Source organism: Rhynchophorus ferrugineus, unplaced genomic scaffold (genome assembly GCF_030347505.1).
Source record: "Rhynchophorus ferrugineus isolate W39M unplaced genomic scaffold, kcgeb_rfMv2 rfM7, whole genome shotgun sequence".
Lineage (NCBI taxonomy): Eukaryota > Metazoa > Arthropoda > Insecta > Coleoptera > Curculionidae > Rhynchophorus > Rhynchophorus ferrugineus.
In genome coordinates this window covers 30,618,158-30,639,690 of record NW_027472586.1, presented here as the reverse complement: position 1 = coordinate 30,639,690, position 21,533 = coordinate 30,618,158, and the positions used below count along the sequence as shown (strand labels likewise).

The window sequence follows — 21,533 nt, the reverse complement described above, 5'->3', positions numbered from 1 at the left end:
ATATATTTCCCTTCGATATTTCTTATTTACTTGTTTTCGAATTTTGAATTATTATTTCACATTTGAGGAAACATGCGCATGAGACAAATGGATTATTATATTGAAGCACATGGTAATGCTGTTTTGAAAATGAAATCAGAAAAGATGAAGTGGTTTTAGAAGGTTGGAGATTGTGATAGGACAAAGATATAGAAGTCAAGAAATTGAAAGTTCAAACCTAAATAAACATAGTAGGCCGCTACGCATTGTATTTGATATATTTTAGTCAGGCACTGTTAATCATAAAATGCGATCAAATGCTTTTGTAATATGAGAATATACTGCTAAAATGTATGGAAATATTTCAGTGCAAACTCCTGCCCGCCTTATTCATCAGTCATAACTCCTTCCAAATACTATTTGCTTGATTGACTAGCATTACATTTTAACGAGAAACTCGACAAGGAAACTATATGCAGCCTGACATATGAACAAAAGTCATAGCTAACGATAAATTATACTCGGGAATAAAATACGTTAATATATACCAAGCTTCAATATTACTAGAACTTAAATATATACTCGACACGGTCCCCTTGACTTTGGATCATTTATTATTTTCGATTCTAAATATATAAACTCGTTGAAAATCAATAAATCAGATGATGGCCAGTGAGAACGAAATATATCGTTGGTGGCTCTTACATATTTTAAAGGTGATGCTGAAATAGAAAAGTCAAGACGACGTTTGATAAAAAAACGGTTGCTTAAAAATTAATGTGATTACAAAGGAAAATATGTCTGAAATATTATAGAGGACAAGCATGAAACAAAATATATGTAATATTTGTATATAGTTACAAAGTATATAAAACTCACAGCAACCTAACGAAACCACTAAACTATAATTTAAAAATCGGAAGCTAAAGTGCTACAAAAAATAAAAAGTAACTAACAATAAAACTCACCAACTTGATGTTTGTTCCAGATATTTAGAGGACGATTGAAATTATTAGGATTTCTAAATTTGGAAAACCATCAAATGGGTTAAAATACTATCATCCAGTTTGAGTGCTACTGTACATCAGTTAATAATTTATGAGATGCAGAGAGTATCATACATCATTGAAAAAATCTATGAAGGGAAAAAGGCTCCGTTACAATCTTATTAGACGTAACCGAAGCCAACAAGATTTGATATGAAGAACCAATCTACAAGCTTCAGAAAATATTGGTAATGTGATAAAATGTATTCTCAAGTAAGGGCAAATTAAAAATAAAGCAGATCTACCGTAAGAAAGTGAATTGTGGTAAATTATTTATCTAGTTTAGATACGTAATATATTACCATAAATGGAAAATACCATATTCCATAAGACATTGCGACACTTATTACTTATCACACACGCACCTATGCCTAGGAATGGAAAGTAAAAACCAGTGATAGAAAATAAGCATATACTCGTAGTAATCATGTAATACAGTACATCTAGTTGCATGTCTAAAACCGAGTTTTATTTGTTTATATTTTATCGTATTTTTTTCCTAAAATACAGACGCAGACATGTAGCATTCAAGGAGATCAAAAATCGTTCCGTCCATCTCGTAGTTCGATATTTTAGAATTTTTTGGGTCGTTCCAGTGTTTTTTAAAAAAAGTTTGAACGATGATGTAAAGGAACTAGGCGGGATTGCCGTTTCTTTTTAATTATATGATTTGTCACCATTGTGAATACTTATTAACAGAAATAATTACCATGAACGGTAACATTGTGGATCTTTCTTCGGGGGTTGTAGTTGCTAGCTGTGATCACGTCCTAGGGATGTTGGAATTTCATAAAAGTCCATTTCACGTCCAGGTCCAAGACACAACGGTCAGAGTTACTACGTTCTCATCGTCCAGTTATTTTATTGTGTTTTGTGCCGTCCAAGCTGAGTTTCATCAAACGGTGAGTTTATTCACAGTGTATTCCATTTTTCTCTTTTAATTTATCATTTATTATATTTTAAATCTCGACTTATTATGTTATAATTATTATTTATTAGCGTCCAATTTTCATATTCTATTTATTATTTTCTACTTATTATTGCTAATTTATAACTCTCCATTTGTTATTTTATCTTATTATTCTCTATTCATTATGCTCTACTTTTTCTTCGACTCGTCGTATATTCTCCATTATTCTTAGATTATGGCAAATCAAAGATATTAGTATTATGGTTGCCACTGTAAACATAAATTATAACTATTTCATAATCCAGAAATTAACGTCAAAGTGGCTAAAGTTACTGATGCGTAGTTATGATCTATGGATAACTTGAAGCCTACATAAACGCCACCGAAAGTGTTTTCTGCTGGCTCTTTGTGGCAGTGTATCTAGCGTGTGGCTTTTAGCTTTCTCTCCTGTACGCGTTGTACGTCCATCATAGCTGGATCTGGAGAAGTGAGTGCACTAATAAGAGTATTGCTCATTTATTTATTTATTTATTTTGAGAATTTAGCTTAATCCTAGCGAGGTCTATTAACCATAGTGGCAGCAGATCTCGCGCGCTACTTCTCTTGATTTCATTACACGCCGTTATTGTTAGTGTTAGGGTATAAGCTGAAACGTTGCGCGTTACCTTCTCTTCATACCGTGTGCACATGTCATACTTCTTCCTAGCATAGTTTATCATTATAATTATCACCAGTACCCGTTATTGTCTGTTTTATAATGATTGTCCCTCAATTATTATGACTACTATAGACTAAGATTATTGCTAATCATCCGGGTTAATCTATCCTTTTGTTGGCTACCACCGACTTCGTCTTTATTTAAGATTATCGACACCATCCATTCCTAGTATTTGTCGATATATTAATACATTATTATCGATAGTATGTTAATTTCTTCTTGTCATTGAAAATTGGTTGCTGAGGTACGTTTTATTCTGTTATCAGAATTATCGCCCGGCTACCTCGAACATCAAGATCTCGCAGGCTTATTTGCATTATTTAGGCTGCCATTTTTTGAGTAAATAGTTGTTATATCATTTATTTTGATCTCTGTTTATATATATTTAAGATGTTTGATTATTTTATATTGTTTGACTAAATATAATTTTATTTAACGCTCTGGATTTAAAAATAACCCTACACATGTTGGCAACACTGCTTTCGTATAAATACTGCGACCCGTATAGTTCAGTGTACATGCTAAGTTTTGTATAGTCTATTCAGAAATTTTGATACATACGCCATCAAAATATTTAACAATTTGAAAATTAGTTTTAGAAGTAGACAATATTTCCCTTTTCATTTTATTCTAGTTAAAAAGAGACACAATGCTGTCTGACAAGTTTGAACGTGTAACCGAACTAGCCTGTTAAAGTCGTCCGGTTGTCAAACGTATGCAAAATTCATTCAGTTACTTTGACCAGGAATGAGATAATGGAGGCCCCCTCTTGCCAGTAAAATTCTAATTCGAGAGGTAAGCATTTTTACTGTTAAATATTAATTTTCTACGATTTTAATTCAAATTATTTTTAGCGAGTTGCAGCTGCACTGAATATCAGTATGGACACGGTCGCTATCTCAAAAAATTAAAAATGTGATCTTGAATCCACCGAACAAAAACCGTCCTCATACGAAGGGGTGACTTATCAAGATTAGCTTGATGTTAGCTCTATCAGTAATTAAATGTATGAATTGTATAAGAACAATGAGTAGTTTTTCAATAAAAATATAATTAATTAGTCTAAAAAGTATCGAAGAGGTCAAATGGAACTTCCGAATATTGCTTTAAAAGAATAAAATTTTTAAGAGCAATAAAATAATACGAAGGAAGACTTATTATTTCAATTTACGTGTTTAGATGGGACATGGATATTTCAGAATGGTATCAATATACCTAAAGTGACATAACAAGATGATAATTAAAATATGTATGTGTTGTGATAACAAAAGTTGATAGAAAAAGGTAAACGTTGCAATAACAATTGATCAATTGAGGTTTCATTAGTCTTTATATTTATTAACATTTTTTCAATGGCTATTTTTCAATTCATATCGGAAGCTAGCCCAGTTAAGCTGAGACTTGATCAGGGAGAATATGATTTGGGAAGCTTAAAAAGTTTTTTTTACCAAAATCTAAATATCTTTATGATCGCAACATCAACACTATCGTTCGGCATTAGGTAAAGATTGGGACTGGCACGGTAAACATTGGAATTTGGCACGTTCACGCATAAATATTTTCTTAAAAGATATCATCTTTCTTCTTTTACATGATATGTTGGGAGACTCACATATATACTAAATATTACAAATATTTGCTCTACAGCTAGTCTTTGAAACCTTTAAGTGGTTATTGGTGATTTCGTGTACCAACTGGCTGATAAGATTAAGAGATTCGCAACGGGACAAAGAGATTTTCGTGTTAACATCTAATTATTACAGATTTCAGATAACACTGGAGTAAGATGCAAACTCAAGATAATCAAAGCATTTGATCCTGTTGATGTTCAAGTAATAATTAGTTAATGAACATTATTACTTTAGTCGCTATAACAATGATCCTGATCAACTGGTCGTTCTAGTTTTAAGTGATTTTAAAAACCATCAGCAACTAATAATAATCTATCAATTAAACAAACTAATGGAATTTGAGTTAAAATATATCAATTAGTTTTCAATAATAACCAACTTTTCTTCGAATCAAATACATTTTCATTAAGGATTTTTTAAATTGAATTCTAAACTCGATACTATTTTCTATTTAATACTTTAGGGTATTCTGTGGGTCTCCGTTTGAGAGGCGAGTACTTTGAAAATCGTTTTTGACGTTCTTTTTTTATTTATTGAAACGTTACTTGGGAAAGTGTTTTCGAAAATAATTTGTTTTTTTTTCGCTGGCGGTTTCTACTGATAGAACGGTAAAATGTGGAAAAAATATTGTGTGGGGCCGATTCTTCGTAAATATTAATAAAGAGGTGACGCTCCTTGGGACGAGAAATCATCAAGAGCGGCTGATAGACTATCCCCCTCTTGGTTTTGTGTTCCGCGGGGGATAGAAGTTGGAGAAGATAAGCGCTAAAAATGGAAATCGTTTGTCATAATTTTAAATAAGTTATTTTTCACAATTTAAATTATTTCTTTGTTATACACAAATCAAATAAAACCTTATATTCTCAATTTATTATATCAATTGTAACCTTTGTGGAATGAATACGTGTATTTTCGGGGCGGTACAAAATCTATATTATTTAAAAACATCCCAACTGTATTTTTTTAATCTAAGTTACGGTTAATAATTTTCACGGTTTTATCACTTTAAAAAGGCACTTATTTCAAAAACTGGTATGACATACATTAATCAAAAAATATTTCCACTATTTCCTGTAGCTTTTCACAGATTCCTGCCAACATGTCGATATCGTGTCAGTACGATGTACGATGTTGGTTTGGCTTTTATGGATCATCGATACATTTTCGCGTCTCATCAGCATTTCGAATCTATAGTGTGTGCTAACCATGATATGCTGCATCGTATTATTAATTAGCCCTAACCCTCGAAAGATGCGTGTATAAATTTGATAGCTGTCAGATCATTAATTTGTGAATTATAGCATTTTGAGTGAAGCAACTTTTGTTATTATGAAAAAAATGGAAGAAAAAGAATTTCGCGTATTGATAAAATATTGCTTTTTGAAGGGAAAAAATACGGTTGAAGCAAAAACTTGGCCGACTTTCCGGATACTGCCTCAGAAAAACCAACAATCAAGGATTGGTATGTTAAGTTTAGACGTGGTGAAATGAGCACCGAGGACGGTGAATGCAGTAGACGCCTAAAACAAGTTTTTACCGACGAAAACATTTTAAAAATCCACAAAATGATTTTGAATGACCGTAAATTGAAATTGAATGAAAGCAGGCACTCTAAAGATATCAACTGAATGTGTACATCATATCATGCACGAATATTTGGGTATGAGAAAGCTCTGTGCAAAGTGGGTGCCGCGCGAGCTCACTTTTGGTCAAAAACAATGGCGAGTTGATGATTCGGTGCAGTGTTTGAAGATGATCAAGCGTAGTAAACCCAAGTTTTTGCGTCGATATGTGACAATAGATAACAGACATGGCTCCATCATTTCACTCCGAAGTCCAATCGACAGTCATCCGAGTGGACTGCACACAATGAACCCGTTTGAAAGCCTGGGAATACGCAACAGTCGGCTGGAAACTTTATGGCATCTGTATTTTGGGATGCGTATGGAATAATTTTTATTGACTACCTTGAAAAAGGAAGGACCATCAACAGCGACTATTACACATTTGCTCCATTTGAAGAAAAAGAAAGAAACAGGATTCACCAAGACAATGCACCGTATCACAAGTCAGTGAAGACGGTAACAATAATCCATGAATTGGGCTTCGAATTCCTTCCTCATCCACCGCATTCATCTTGCCCTCTGCGACTATTTTTTGTTCTCAGACCTCAAAAGAATGCTCGCTGGGAAGACATTTTCGTCGAATGAAGAGGTGATCGCCGAAACTGAGGCCTATTTTGAAGCAAAGGACAAATCATACTACAAAAATAGCATCAAAAAGTTGGAGGGTCGCTATAATCAGTGTATCACCCTTGGAGGGAATTATGTTGAATAAAAAAAACTTTGCAAAAAAGTGTTTTACTCTAGTAGGCCGGAGATTTTTCAATTGACCTGTTATTTTAACATTCTTTCATATAAGTGATGATGGAAAACTGATTTTTTGTGGAAAATTGTAAGGTTTTCTTTTGTACCAGATGGGACGTAAAGGAAATGTTTAATTAGGCAGGAGTTCTTAACTGGTTGGGAAAACTTTAGCCAGAAATTGAGCTCAGAATTTGATCAGAACTAGTGATTTACTGGATAATGTACGTAAATTTGAACAGTTCTCGTCTCGAAGCTTACAAGTTTCTTTCAGAATAGCATGTTGCCTGAAAGATTCTGTCCATATTTTTATATGAGAATATAATTATACAAATTTGTTAATAAAGGACATACTGAAAAACATTGATGTTAAAATTACTTACGTTGTTCAGTTTCAACTTCGTTTTCATTTTGTCTGGTTTATAATGGCCGCTGAGCTGGTACAGCACAGCTCGGGATCTTCTTCGGCCGTAGTTGGCTGGAGGTGCTTCGGGGTCGTCCAGGTTCCCGTTGGCTTTGTCCGCGAGCAGGCAGGACTCGGCGGTACCACGGAACCGTGCTCCAAGGACCGCGGCTGCGGATACCAGAGAATAACGAAACACTTTAAGAGAATGTGGATCTGTCCTTTTACTAAAATGACAATGAACACTTTAGATTTGTAACATGCAAGAAAACGCCAGATATTTATGACAATGTTGGTCTTATCTCGTTGCAATGGACTGTTAATTAATGTTGAGGATTTTTTAGAAATCAAAGTTGTATGTCAGTAAATTACATCATGCATATGATTTTTTATAATAAATAGCTTCGATTCATATAGCAATAAATTGCATATGTTATATCTTACTATATATATATTCAATGAAGCCATTAATTTGAATTTGAATGTATTTGAATTGAAATGAATTGAAGTTTGTTTGCGTTGTTTGGTGGGATTTAAAAGGAACAACTTATCAGAAGTTTGAATTTGATCTCAAAAGAGTTCAAGTTCGTTCCAAGTTTTTGCCCACAAATCTCTTAAGTTCTAGAAAGGCAGAATTTTGGTTTTATCGGTAAAATGAAGCAAGATCAAAGATATAGGAATCATTAATACATTTTTGAAATGTATATAAGTAAAATTGTTTTGTAGTATTGAATAAACGAAATTACTTTTCCCTCAACTCAATTTTATCTCTTAAAGCATTGTCCATCGAATGTTATTTTTTGTTAGTCTATCGATACTTGCGCGTAATTTGAGGCTACAGAACAACAGATGTACCGACTAATCACATCATGTGTCATTAGTTGAAAGAAATGGAAAGACCAATGAATGATGAATTTGACGTTTCCATTCAGGTTTTACAACATTTAGCTTTGTGTTGTTTGGTCTTGTCTTTCAGTTTGTTAAACGATCATTTCACTTTCAGTTCTTAGTACGAATCAATTATTTGTCGATGTTTCTCAGTTTGGATCACAGAACTGTCAGTTGACTCGATCAGGATTTTCTTTGTCAATTATATCGAAATCATCATTTCGAAAAAATTTAAACCTGTACTCATATATGTTTATCAATGGCTATAAATGTTCAAAAAGTCCATAGTTCTCAAACGTGACAAATGGAATTTTACTAGCTTCGCAATTCGATATCTTCGGAATTGATATAAAATATTACATATGGTTTAGATTTCAGTAAAATGGCACAGAATTTTAAATACATTTAAATGACAGAGCTCCAAAATAAATAGGGTTTCAAACGTATTCAGTGTAATATGATATATGATACGCTATGCATGCTAAATCACTCAAAATTGATTCGCTATCCTGCTATATTAATATAAATAGTTTATAGGCAAACTGGCGCTTATAAATGAGCCAACTGGGAAAAATGTGAAAAGAGATTGTAAAGCAAAAGTAGTTTTTGCTAAATATCATACATTAATTTTAGGATTATAATTTTCCTGATATTTATTCGATATATTGTCTGGATTTAACAACTTATTGAAGGCTAACATCAAATATTATTGAGTTCTGATAAATAATATAGATTGTATTGAGCGTATGAATGATTTATTTGTATATATATATATATATATATATATATATATATATATATATATATATATATATATAGATTGAATATTTTTACCAATTTACAATATTGGATTTAATGGAGATTTCTGGATCAAATGAAGGATATTTTTAGTGCAATAAAGGGATAATATTTCTTCGCTTAATATTTTAAGATTATATTTGTAAAATTATAATGATCCCAAAACCTGGAAAGTCACCAAATGAAATAAAAGCCTATAGACCTATATCACAGCTGCCAGTAATATCTAAGATTTTTGAAAAACTCCTGTTAAAAAGAATAAAACCGATCGTAGAGAGAAAAAACCTAATAACAACAGACCAGTTTGGGTATATTAAGAAGCATTCAACCATTGACCAGGTCCACAGAATAATATATATTATAGAAAAAGCCTTCAAAAACCACAAACCTTCGATAAGGCATGAAGGCCTTGTTCATAAACTAGAGAAAATGTTACCGAAACAACGCACCAAACTACTAAAATCGTACATTACAACCAAAATATTTAGAGTTACAACAAGAAGAAGCTTACTCCACAATAAAAGAATTTAAAGCAGGTGTACTACAGGGAAGTGTACTCGGGCCAATGCTTTATCCATACTACACTTGTGGTATACCGCAGATGGATAATATTACGATGACTGCATTGGCTGATGATACTGCAATTATAGCTGTCGGAGACAACAGTTAAGAAGCCACACGAAAATTAAAACAGGTAAGTGACAATATCCAATTGTTTGGACACAAGCTTGGAAAATAAAAACTAATGAAAGTAAGTCTGTACATGTGCAGTTAAACTACAATCAGACTGTACAAGCACCAATAACATTAAATAATACTATCATTCCATATAGCAACAATGCTAAATATCTCGAAATGAGTCTTGATGTAAAACTTTGCTGGAAGGAAAATATAAAGAAGAAAAGAAAATAAGTGGAATTGAAATATAGGAATATTTATTGGCTAATTGGAAGAAAATTACAATTATCAGTATATAATAAATTGCTATTATATAAGCAAATACTGAAACCTATGTGGATATACGGAGTTCAATTATGGGGATGTTCTCCAAGGAATAACATAAACAAAATACAAAATTTTCAGAACAAACCTTGAGAACTATTGTGGACGCACCTAAATACTATAGGATTGACTACCTACATCGAGACCTTCAGATACCCATAGTCAGTCAAGAAATCAAAAGGATTGCATGGGAGAATGAGGAAAGACTCATTTCTCATGACAATATTAAAGCTTTGCAACTTTTGGATACCACCAGAGCAGGACACAGACTGAAAAGTATCAAACCATCTGATCTTGTGTAGTATTGTGTAGTGAGGTGCATGTAATAAAGAATACAGCAGTGACATGTATAAACATTATTTCACCAGAGACTGAGTTAGGGCCGATGGGTCCTCCTAGTTATATATCTAGATTTAAGTAATCATAGAGACAAATTGTGCGTTAGTCGGTAACAACTAGTAACAATGTAATAATTAAGTAATAAAAATATTTATAAAAATTACAAACCGAAATTCAATTTAAAATAGAGGCTAGTAAAGTGGGGTTTCGGAAATTATACATGATTTATCATTATACATGATTTCGCACATTATAGTTATCTAGAATTTTTTAAAATAGATTTTTGACCATTAAATACGATATAATAGTTTGTAACTTGAGAAGTCGCAGTTTGGAAGGGCTGTTAACCCTTTTAAACTATGGAAATTTTGAATATAGGTGCTGGAAGGGATGTTATCTGTAGGGAAGATTCCAATCAAATTTCAAGTAAATGGATTCAGTAGAATTTGAAATGTCGAGAGTCAGCAAAATATTATAATTTCGAGGAAAATGTGTTTCAAATTTGGAAAAAATTTTCATGCAGTTTAAATGATTAAATGATACTTTACACTTGTATTCTTACTGAGCTATCTCTGTATCATTCAATGAGTTTTCCTTTGCGCCAAAAAAGTGTTTTACAATATTTTCTTTGCTAAACGTGCAATTTTATTCTGTCTCGAAATTTTAGAAGCACATTTCAAGGCTCTGTATGGATTTCACATTTAATGATTGTTACCGTAAAAATAACCTTATTTATAATAATAATATAATATATAAAAAATATATTATAAAGAAGATATCCGGCAATTGCATATTTAAATCAAACAGTGTAAAGAAAAATGAAGATATTTAAAAATATTTAACTAAAAAAACAAAAAAAAAATTTTAATATTATATATAACCATGTTAAAATACTAACCAAAGTTTATGTTTGGCAATATTTGAACGTGTACACCAAGTCTGAAGATGGTTTGAAAAGGGAACACCATTTTCTAGTCACTTAAGAGATATAATTATAGGCATAATCATAATAATATCTAAAAATAACACTAATTAAATATGAGGTCGATAGAGATAGGGAATAAAACTGATTTGTTGCACATGAATTTTTATAATAATGAACAACAGGAAAAAACACAGACCATAAATTAATTATACAATAATGTATAAAATACAGTTGATGAAGTAGATCAAAGGCCAAATGTAATATCCTAATTGTTGTTATTAGAAGTATATATATATATATATATATATATATATATATATATAATATAATATAATATATAATAGAAAGAGATGATATAAATATAAAGTACAGGAAGAAACTATTAAAATACCAATGACTAAGTATCAAATATCCGTGGTTGTTACCATTTTCTAGTCACTTAATACTAAATAAAACTGATTTGTTGCACATGAATTTTTATAATAATGAACAACAGGAAAAAACACAGACCATAAATTAATTATACAATAATGTAATGAAATGGATCAATGGCCAAATGACATCCTAATTGTTGTTATTAGAAGTATTATATATATATATATATATATATATATATATATATATATATATATATATATATATAATACAATATATAATAGAAAGAGATGATAAAATTATAAAGTACAGGAAGAAACTATTAAAATACCAATGACTAAAGTTCAAAAATCCCTGTAAGGCTGTAATGTAATTAATTAATTGTTAAATGAGCGCTGCCTACTCATTAGATACTATACAGCTGGTTAAGTCAATCTACCTGAATAGTATTACACCCTGATTATAAATGTAATGAGGGAAATAAAATGAATGAATTTGTGTGAAATGTGTAAAATAAACAAAGTTTGATTTAAATTCAGTGTAGTAAATGCGTATAATTATAAATATTAAGGGCCTAATGCAAACTAATTTACATTGAAGGAGTAAATTTAGGTTTGGTGTAAGAGAGAGGCTCTGTATTTTGATATTTGTGAATTAGTGCAATACGGTTTCATGTTGGGGAAACAGATTTTATAATGGATATATCTGTAAAAGATGGAGCACATCACTCAACTAGTTCTTGACCTTTAGTAACAAATTTTAGACAAAGAGTGACATATTAATTTTAGCACTCGAGTAACGTTAAATTTTATATTGTTTTTGGTCTTGACGTGACGTCCTCTTGGATTTTTTAGTGATTATCCCAGAAGACATCCGGTCTTACCCAGCCTGGTTACTGGCGTGACCAGGATCATGTTACTTGTCGGATTTTGCACTCTTGGCTAGGACAATCACAAATATTAAACAATCAGAATTATAAATTTAGGACCATAACCCCGCAGGGTTCAAACCCGCGGCTATCGGGCCGGTTAGCACTCGAGTAGTATTTGTATGCAGTATTTTTCGTCAGGCGAACTTCCACAATCACTTCTTTATTTAAGCTGAACCACATCACCATCTTCTGTTGAGGTGTACTAATAATTAGGTAGAATAACACTTATAAATATAACTCACTTGTCAACACACATGTCAGATTGCCAAAAAAGTTGTTAGAGGTTTGAAGGTTAGAATGGTTAGATTTAAAATGTGTGGCGCCTGCTATAACCTATTAAACAACACCACATTCACCAGCAGCGAACCATGCGGTGGTAAGATGGGATATACTGGTAGAACAACTAGATCCCTTCTTTGCGAGGACAACAGCATGTAGAGTCTGTTATTCCCATTATTCTGCAGAAATAGTAAACTTCCTAGTTTCATATTGGTAAGTGTGTATAAAAGGCTAGTTAGATCAGTACGATTATATGGGGATAATGTGTCGTATAATTATATCAGCAACAAAAAACTTGATCATTTAGTCCGGTCTACAAATGAAAAATGAAATGAAAGAATCACCATATCTCGTCCCGTTCACAAAATCAGGAATATATACCTCGAAAATTCTAAAAAGAGCATTGCTCGTTTGACATGACACTACGATAATAAACGACGAGGGTGTAAAGATTTCGGAGAGGACAACGAGGAGGAGGTTAGTTGAAAAGAGTCTAACAGGGTTTCCAAAAAACCACGCCTAACCAACAGCATGCACAATAAACGGGCTCCAATGGGCTAGACAACATTGAAATATGACTGTTGAATATTGGAGTCGAGCAACTAAACGTATTTTGAACAATAGAATTGGTCAATAATGGTTTTCCAGTATGAATTCTATTAATTTACAGATCTGCTTTTCTAACGAATCAACCTAAAGATAAAAGTTTTTTGCAACACGACGCTCAAGTTATCTTTGGGTAATAATATATTATGGTATAAGTCAATTCTTAGATCTATTTGGGCGTATGCTATCGAACTGTCGAGTATTATTAGCAAATACAAGTGAGCCATCATTCAGATATTCCAAAATAAAGTGCTACGTGTCATCATTAACGTCCCATATTATGCCAGTAATAACCTAGTTCTCCCTGAAAACTATAACGAGTATGACCGAAGTGTCAGTGTAATGTACCTTGAAAGTGGAGAGCATAGGGCAAAATGTTTACTAATATCCAACCTGATTAATAGATACATAAAATAGTTCTTAGAATAACATAGAATAGAAAATTAAATTAAGTTTAATTCTAGTTCAAGTTTGTACAGGACATCACTATTGTATAACATAAATATCATATTGTCGCATATTATAGAATGCTAAGAGAATAATAATTGTAGCGACCTTGACGTTTGTCGAATTTTACATCGTAGAATAGCGGTCTGCAAAACAACCAGAAAATATTATCCAAGATGTTGAATACGTGCGGGGTGGCAGCAGTGACGTCCAGTAAATGACAACGAAGATCTGGCAACCCCCAGATATTTATCTGGGATATTATTGAAGGGTACTTTCAATCATCTACTCACTGATCATCGTTCAGTTTATACGTGCCACCATCGACTATCCAAGCCTCGACTACATGTAACACCGCTGGCAAACCTTTACGTGGGGTACTTACCGTACATTTATTTTCATTTCAAAACATGTTATATTACATCAATAAATAACGGTCACAAAATGTAACCATCACTGTTTGATTTCATTTTACATCCATGCACCGAACCATAACATAACATCCCAGATAATTAAAAAAATAAGAAGAAATGTCAAAAATATGGAATTTTTCAGTTAGGTTGGGTTATTTAGTTTTTTTTACTTAGATACTCCGCAGTTTTACCAGTAGATATCGCTTAGGATATGCCAGAATCGTAACTATAATATATTTTATCCTCTAATAAGGACTCTCTGCATTCCTTCCTATTAGATATTAATTATTAGATAAATTAACTGGAATTAGTATTCTCTGCTGTGGAGAAGATAAATAAAATGACAATTGCGAGTCTTACTCAACATCTGTAGGTATGTTTTTAATATTTTTTACGAAAATATATACATTTTAATTTAGAGTATCATACAAAAGACCTAAATTAAAACATAAACACCGTAAAAATTACAATATTGATTATTTAATTTTTGAGTTCCTGTATCATTCCGAAAAAATAGCAACATAGTTGCTTTCAAATAGGATCGGAACTAATTCACGTTTTTGTATATACCATCGACCCTGGCACATATCCAACCAATATCTGTTGCTAATTAATACTGCACGTTATCCGCTTGATTAAACTACAATAACAGAGCTGATTAGTTTAATTTAATGCCCATAAAATTGATTTTATTCAATAAACAACGAGATAGAAACGGGGAATAGTTTCGGTAATAATATTCACACCTACACAAAGATCTTACCACTGTCATAGAGTTCGCATTCCGACATTTCCGCCATTTTCGTGTTTGTGATGTCCTTGTGCGAGGCCAGGAACAGCACCACTTCCCGCTTCTCATTTTTGATCGGTACTATATCCAGCAAACACCAAAACGGAGTTCCTGCAATAAAAGGCGGTATTATATTCTTGTTTTTCGTACCGTCTAAATCTGTAAACTCGTTGGAATTCGGCGATTTATCTAATGATCAATTAAGACGAAACAGATCGTCGATTAAACGTGGAGATTTTAGGCGACTGCTATCGGATATTAATTGATTTAAAAGGGGGTCGGTTGTAATGGAAAAGTCGAAACGAAATATGATTACGCAGCGAAAGACTCTGATTAAAAAATATCGTTGCGTTCGGAGTTATTAAATTCATTATCTTAGGTTTGGGATGATTATGACTATTTTATTTATTTTTTAAATTATTTAGATATCAGAGCAAAAAATAATTAAACGTTTTATCATTATGAATTTAATGCGCTAATGGTATTGCAGATTATTGTTGAATAGAATATAAGAATATTTTTGAATTCATTTAATAGACTGAAAATTAAATTAGAATTTTGTTTTTTTTATGTTTTTTAAAATGAATTAATCTACATGCATTTTAAACACCAATAAATAAATACAATGCGGGGTAAAAGCCCCACTACCATTAACGCAATTTCCGCTGAGTGGCAATGATCGAACGATAATTTTCAATAAATATTGTCACTATTTCTGCTGGTTTTTCTGGCGTATATTTATCCACTATAAAATTTGTACATCCACACAACACAAATGGTTAAAGCGAAACCGACATAAACGTCACATAATCAAGATGGCTTGCAATCAAAATGGTAGCGGGACTTTTGCCCCATCTTAGTCTCAAATCAAAATGGTAGTGGGACTTTTGCCCCACCATATATATAAGCTCATATATATGAGTAGAAAATTGACGAAATTATGTCCTCTAAACAAGGTAAATCACTCAATGATAACGAAAAGCACATCGACCGATATCACTACCGTCAGTCATACCTAAATTGTTCAAAAAGTTGTTCTTTGATTAATTATTGAACAAGAACAAGTCATTTTGCTTTGCCAATTTGGATTTAGAAATAAATACTCGAGAATTAATCAGGAACATCGTGTTACGAACCTATTTAAGAAAACTATTGGAATAAAGGAAATTTGTGGAAATATTATTTGTTTTAATAAAAGTAAAACGTAGTCTTTTCGACAAATCAACTGAACTTAAATACCATAACACTAAAATAATAATCCAGCCTCGCATATATATGTTGATTTAGCCCTTTCATGGTATATAGGGTGTGTAAATAATTTAGAGTAACGTACAGATGAATGAAAGTAGCATTGCCAAGATGTGGCAATATTCTGAAATTGTTATTGTCTCTTTTATTCCTAATGTAATTAGTTATATTAGTAAAATTTCGTTTACTATTTCTGATAATTTTTACTTAAAAACCTACACATTTTATTATTAGTTATTTTTCTTTGTTGTGCATTTAACAAAACAAAATACCACGTCTTACAGAACCAACAGAAAATATAAATTTAAGAGATCAGGTTGCAAACACACGTGTAAATGAAAGCCGAAAACACAATGAACGAAAACGAAAACACAATGAACGTCTTCGAGCTAAAACAACGAGAGGCACGTCACGTTCGAATATCACGAAGACATAGACTATTCGTCACATGCACAAGTCGTCATCGGCAATATAGAAAAAATGCAAACATTATCATGCATTTAAGTACAAATGTGAATCGACCGATACTTGCTATTCATTGGGAAATCTTTAAATGCTATTACTAAACATGCTACTTACGATGAAAATACTATTAGTTGGAGCCAAATCTCAAACGAAATTGTTTTTGCGTAAAATTTGTAAATTTAATTCTTATTTCCAAATGGTATTGTTGGGAACAACAAAAATCATTCGGAATGAAGACGGTTGTAATTTTGAATCAATGTCTTTTTTGCTCAATGCCAAGAGCAGATGGAGGAGGGAGAAACTGTTGCAACAACATCATTTACAGTAAATTATGAAATGACAAGTACAATATTATCATTAAACCAGACAAAATATCATATGGACAGCACTTAGGGATATACAATGTATCAACTAGTAGTAAAGTTGCAATTGTTATGACTAGCGATAACGGGTAGGGCAACGCCTCAGCAAGTGCCTCACGAAACCACAATTTATCGTTTATATGCGAATTTTCGACTGTGCCGTACGACAACACATAGGCCTCTGTCTGGTAGACAACAGACGTCTCGTAACGCTGAAAAATGTGACTCTGGTGCGGGATGATGTTGCAGAGTCTCCAGAAACATCAATTCTAAGACGTGGATCCCTGGAAAACTAATTTCAAAAATGTTTCCATACAAAATTCAATTAGTCCTAAATTGGTAATGAGAGATCCTAATCAACGAGTTGAGTACAGTAATGCAATCCTAAGGTTGTCTGGTGAAATTGAAGATTTTCCGTCTAAATTGATAATGAGCGGTGCCTATTTAAATATTATCAATAAACTTTCTATGAAAGCCAAACTTACTTATCTTTTCTTTGAGCAAAGTTATAGGCAATCAAAATGGTAGCGGGGCTTTTAACCCACGTTGTATAACCCGTATACGTAACGATATACGTAGCATGGTGCTGATGATTCAATACAAGACAATGATCGTTCTTCCGATGCTTTACTATATCCGCAAAAGCAGAAAGCAGAAGATGGATATAATTTAAATATTACAAAATATTCAGTAACATGTCCAACATATTTTTTTGTACAAGTAATTTCTTTATATATCGTTTACCTTTTTATTGTTCAGGCCCAAAAATTAAGAAAAAAATTATTGCGATAAACTACGTAAGCCGATCTATGATCCCCGCCAATCAAGATAATAATTTTCTCCGATTCCGCCAGCTATTTTATCGATAAAATTGTTGAGTTGTTGGAGAGAAAACAAGGTTATACATTATTTACAATTTACTTTCGCTCTTCCTTGCATAAATTAATATGTAGAGACGAGTTGTTTATTTACATTAATAATATTTAAAGATGTTAAATCGGTACGTTATGGTGAAAATAATTATGAATTAGATGGAACTAACTTACTAAATCGCATGCCTGGTTTTGGATAATACTGAAATCATAGGATCTTACTAAATGATTATTATAAACACGATACGAATTCTACTGTTCTTGCTTCATTCGGATTCTGATAATATATTTGTCCCTTAACATTTTACTGCTTCTACCTCCCTTCCTCCCAGGGGTTCTTGGTGTCGGTGGACAAGGCCGGCGGAAGACACCCTTTCCTGTACCCCGATTCGTTCGGAACATCGGGGTGGGAAAGTCTCTTCTAGCTAGGAACTTCTCACGCCGATAGAGCACGTGCCTTTCGGACTCTTAAGAAGTTTGTTGCCAATAACGCTGTAGCGCGTATTGTGAAGGTTTCATTGGACGTTATTTACGCTCCAGGGCCTTATATGTATGGTGGTCTTTTTAAGGCTTGTATTTAGTTCGGAATTAGCAGTGCGCCCGTACAATTGATATCGGCATTATTTGATGACTCTAGGTGAGTCATTTACGTGCTTGAGCTCGATTTTTCCTTTTTGATTGACATGAATTACAGAATTGCATATGGCGGGAAAAATATCGATATATCAAATCGAAAAATACATATTCAATAAATATTCAAGCAATCGTATTCCAATTTACGACTTTCATTTGTCTGTCATAAAAAGGTTACTCCGCCCAAACCTACTTCCAGAGCGGTTATCAGCGAACCTGTTTTTGAAAATACAAGGGGAGAAGAAAGGAGGATGGGTAATAAAAAAGCAATGCGAAATTTTATTTACTATTTCGATTAGTTTCAACTTAAAAATAACTAATAATAAAATAAGTAGCTTTTTATTTGTTCTGCATTTATCAACACAAAATACCACGTCTTAGAGAGCCGACAGAAAATTAAGATTATTTAAGAGATTAGGTTGCAAACTCACGTGCAAATGAAAGCTGAGAGCAACACAATGAACGTTTTCGAGCTAAAATAATGAGAGACACGTCACTTTCGAATATCACGAAGAAATAAACTATTCGTCACATGCACAAGTCGTTATCGGCAATATGGCCAAAATGCAAACATTATCATGCATTTAAGTAAACATTTTTATTTGCCAAAAAGAAGAAAAGACACTATTTATGTATGCACTGCCTGCATGTCCTGTATACTCTGGTTACTGTTTAAACTGGACAAAAAAATAACCTCTTATGATTTATCTAAATACGGATTTTATTTACTTTGTGAATTTTAGTGACAACTTTTATTAGCTTATGGTCGTTCATTTATTTCTATTTACTTCTCAATTTACTTGAATAGATATTTTGTTTGTTTGTAGTAACTTTTACTTAGTTATATTTTTCTCGTTTTTCTACTGAATATTTTTTAAAATTATTTTTGTAGTAAATTCATTCTCATTGTATATATATAATTTAGTAATGGTATATTAAATTATATCTTCTAATCAACAATGTATTTTCCTATTCTGTCCATTTTAATGACACAAAAAAAATATCAAAAAATATTAAACTCTAGATTAGACACACTTTAAAAAACGTTATTAGGAATATTTTATTGTTGTAATCAGAAAAAACGTAGTCGGCTTCTAGGATAAGTATTAGATCCCAGATCGGCAGCGAACGTGATAAGGAATTCACGAAAATTCCGCGATCTCAGATCTTCTTGATGTTTATGGTTACAGGTGACATAAGGTGCTGACACGCTTCGCCTAGCCTCGGTACTTGAAACTCCATTATCCGAAACACTCGACAACGAGCCGATGGGATAACCCTTTCTTGGTTGGCACATTATCACCAGACATTTGATACCATGCGGTATTTTATTTTTTCTCAAGTTATAATTCTTTTCCCTTGCCATAAATATTACTAAAAACTGTTAAAAGGTCTAATAAATTAGACCCCTAAACAATACAGAGAGAATAAATATTACAATTTTCGTAAATTCAAATTTAAACGAACATAAATAACTTAAATTTCGCTGCAACAACAATATTGGTATGTGAGCGAAAACTGAGAGTGAGCCATTACGAAAAACTAAGTTTAATCAAGCGAAGATTCGTTCTGAAAACTACAAAAATTTGTCTGATCATCAGTAACGTAGATGAAACAACTTATATCGACAACATCGGTAAATCATGTATTCTCTCATCATCATACAGATCGCGTCATATGCAAGAATAATTTCAAGGCGTTAATACTTTTAAACGCACATACAGTTGACCAGATCTGTTCCTTATATTTACGTGCTATCCACACTGGTACGAATATAAAATTTTGTTATTGTCAGGTCAAACATCAATGCATTGCCATGTTATCACTGCACGTCTGTTCAAATAAAAATTAATCGATGATGAACTTGGTTGCACATCACTCGGTATGAGAAACGACGTTTGAATAGGACGTCGCCTTCCGGGTCGGTTAGTATATTATTAAAATTTATATGTTCTTAGAACGGGATGCGTTTAAATCCTGAGGATATGTAGAGGATATGAAACAACTTATATCGACAACACCGGTAACACATATATTATTTCATCATCAATGAGATCTCGTCATATGCAAGAATAATTTCAAGGCGTTAATACTTTTAAACGCACATACAGTTGACCAGATCTGTTCCTTATATTTACGTGCTATCCACACTGGAATGAATATAAAATTTTGTTATTGTCAGGTCAAACATCAATGCATTGCCATGATATCACTGCACGTCTGTTCAAATAAAAATTAATCGATGATGAACTTGGTTGCACATCACTCGGTATGAGAAACGACGTTTGAATAGGACGTCGCCTCTCGGGTCGGTTAGTATATTGTTAAAATTTATATGTTCTTAGAACGGGATGTGTTTAAATCCTGAGGATATGTCAGAATTGGTGATTTTATCTTTCCCTCGGGCGGAAGCGATTTTCTCTTTTACAGTAGGCAAACATCGCGAAACGGTACCACATCAACACACACGCGCATTTCACGTGTACAGCGATGGAAATAAATTACTTGTATTAAATTTGAGCCTGGCTCTCTCGGCCGAAATGACTTTCCTTTATTGAGGTCGGCCATTACGCATCATAAAAAGACCTTTTTCTGGTTAATTTGTCACTCTGGTTAAGGCAAATTGTATTGCGCGTTCAAAAAAAGAGAAAGGAATAACCGGCGTAAGAGAGTGAGTGAAAGGGAACGAATAAATAATGCGTCGACGTTGAGAACTTAAAGCTTTTAGCAAATTTGAATTTCAAAATTTCGAGAGTGTGCCCTACGTTCAAATAATGCCAATGAAATAAAAGGATACGTTTTAGGAGAGGATTTCAAATTTGATGTGTCATTTCAATATAAATGATAAAAAAGGTCAAAGCAAAGATATATATCATATGGATTAGTTTTGGTAGTAGTGTATTTACGGGAAATTTAAAAATCGACCGATACAAACCTTTGACTAACCTAATATATATATATATATATATATATATATATATATATATATATATATATATATTAGTTAGTATTAGGTTAGTTTTATATATATATATATATATATATATATATATATATATATATATATATAATGGTACATAAGTTGTCTTTTCTATTGTTGGGATAAAAAT

The 21,533-nt window shown here is 32.6% G+C and overlaps 1 protein-coding gene across 3 annotated transcripts in view; it reads right to left on the bottom strand.

The window, feature by feature from the left end:
* The window catches only part of Elk (Eag-like K[+] channel), a 348,673-nt gene that overhangs the window by 149,686 nt on the left and 177,454 nt on the right, over positions 1-21,533 (bottom strand). For 2 of the 3 annotated variants that reach the window (XM_076409683.1, XM_076409684.1), the window contains exons 4-5: positions 14,817-14,954; positions 7,031-7,221 (exon numbers count right to left, since the gene is read on the bottom strand). In XM_076409683.1, coding sequence (XP_076265798.1) covers positions 7,031-7,221; positions 14,817-14,954 — 329 coding nt within the window. Of the gene's footprint in view, positions 1-7,030; positions 7,249-14,816; positions 14,955-21,533 lie in introns of all 3 variants that reach the window. The other variant, XM_076409682.1, reaches the window with a different exon arrangement.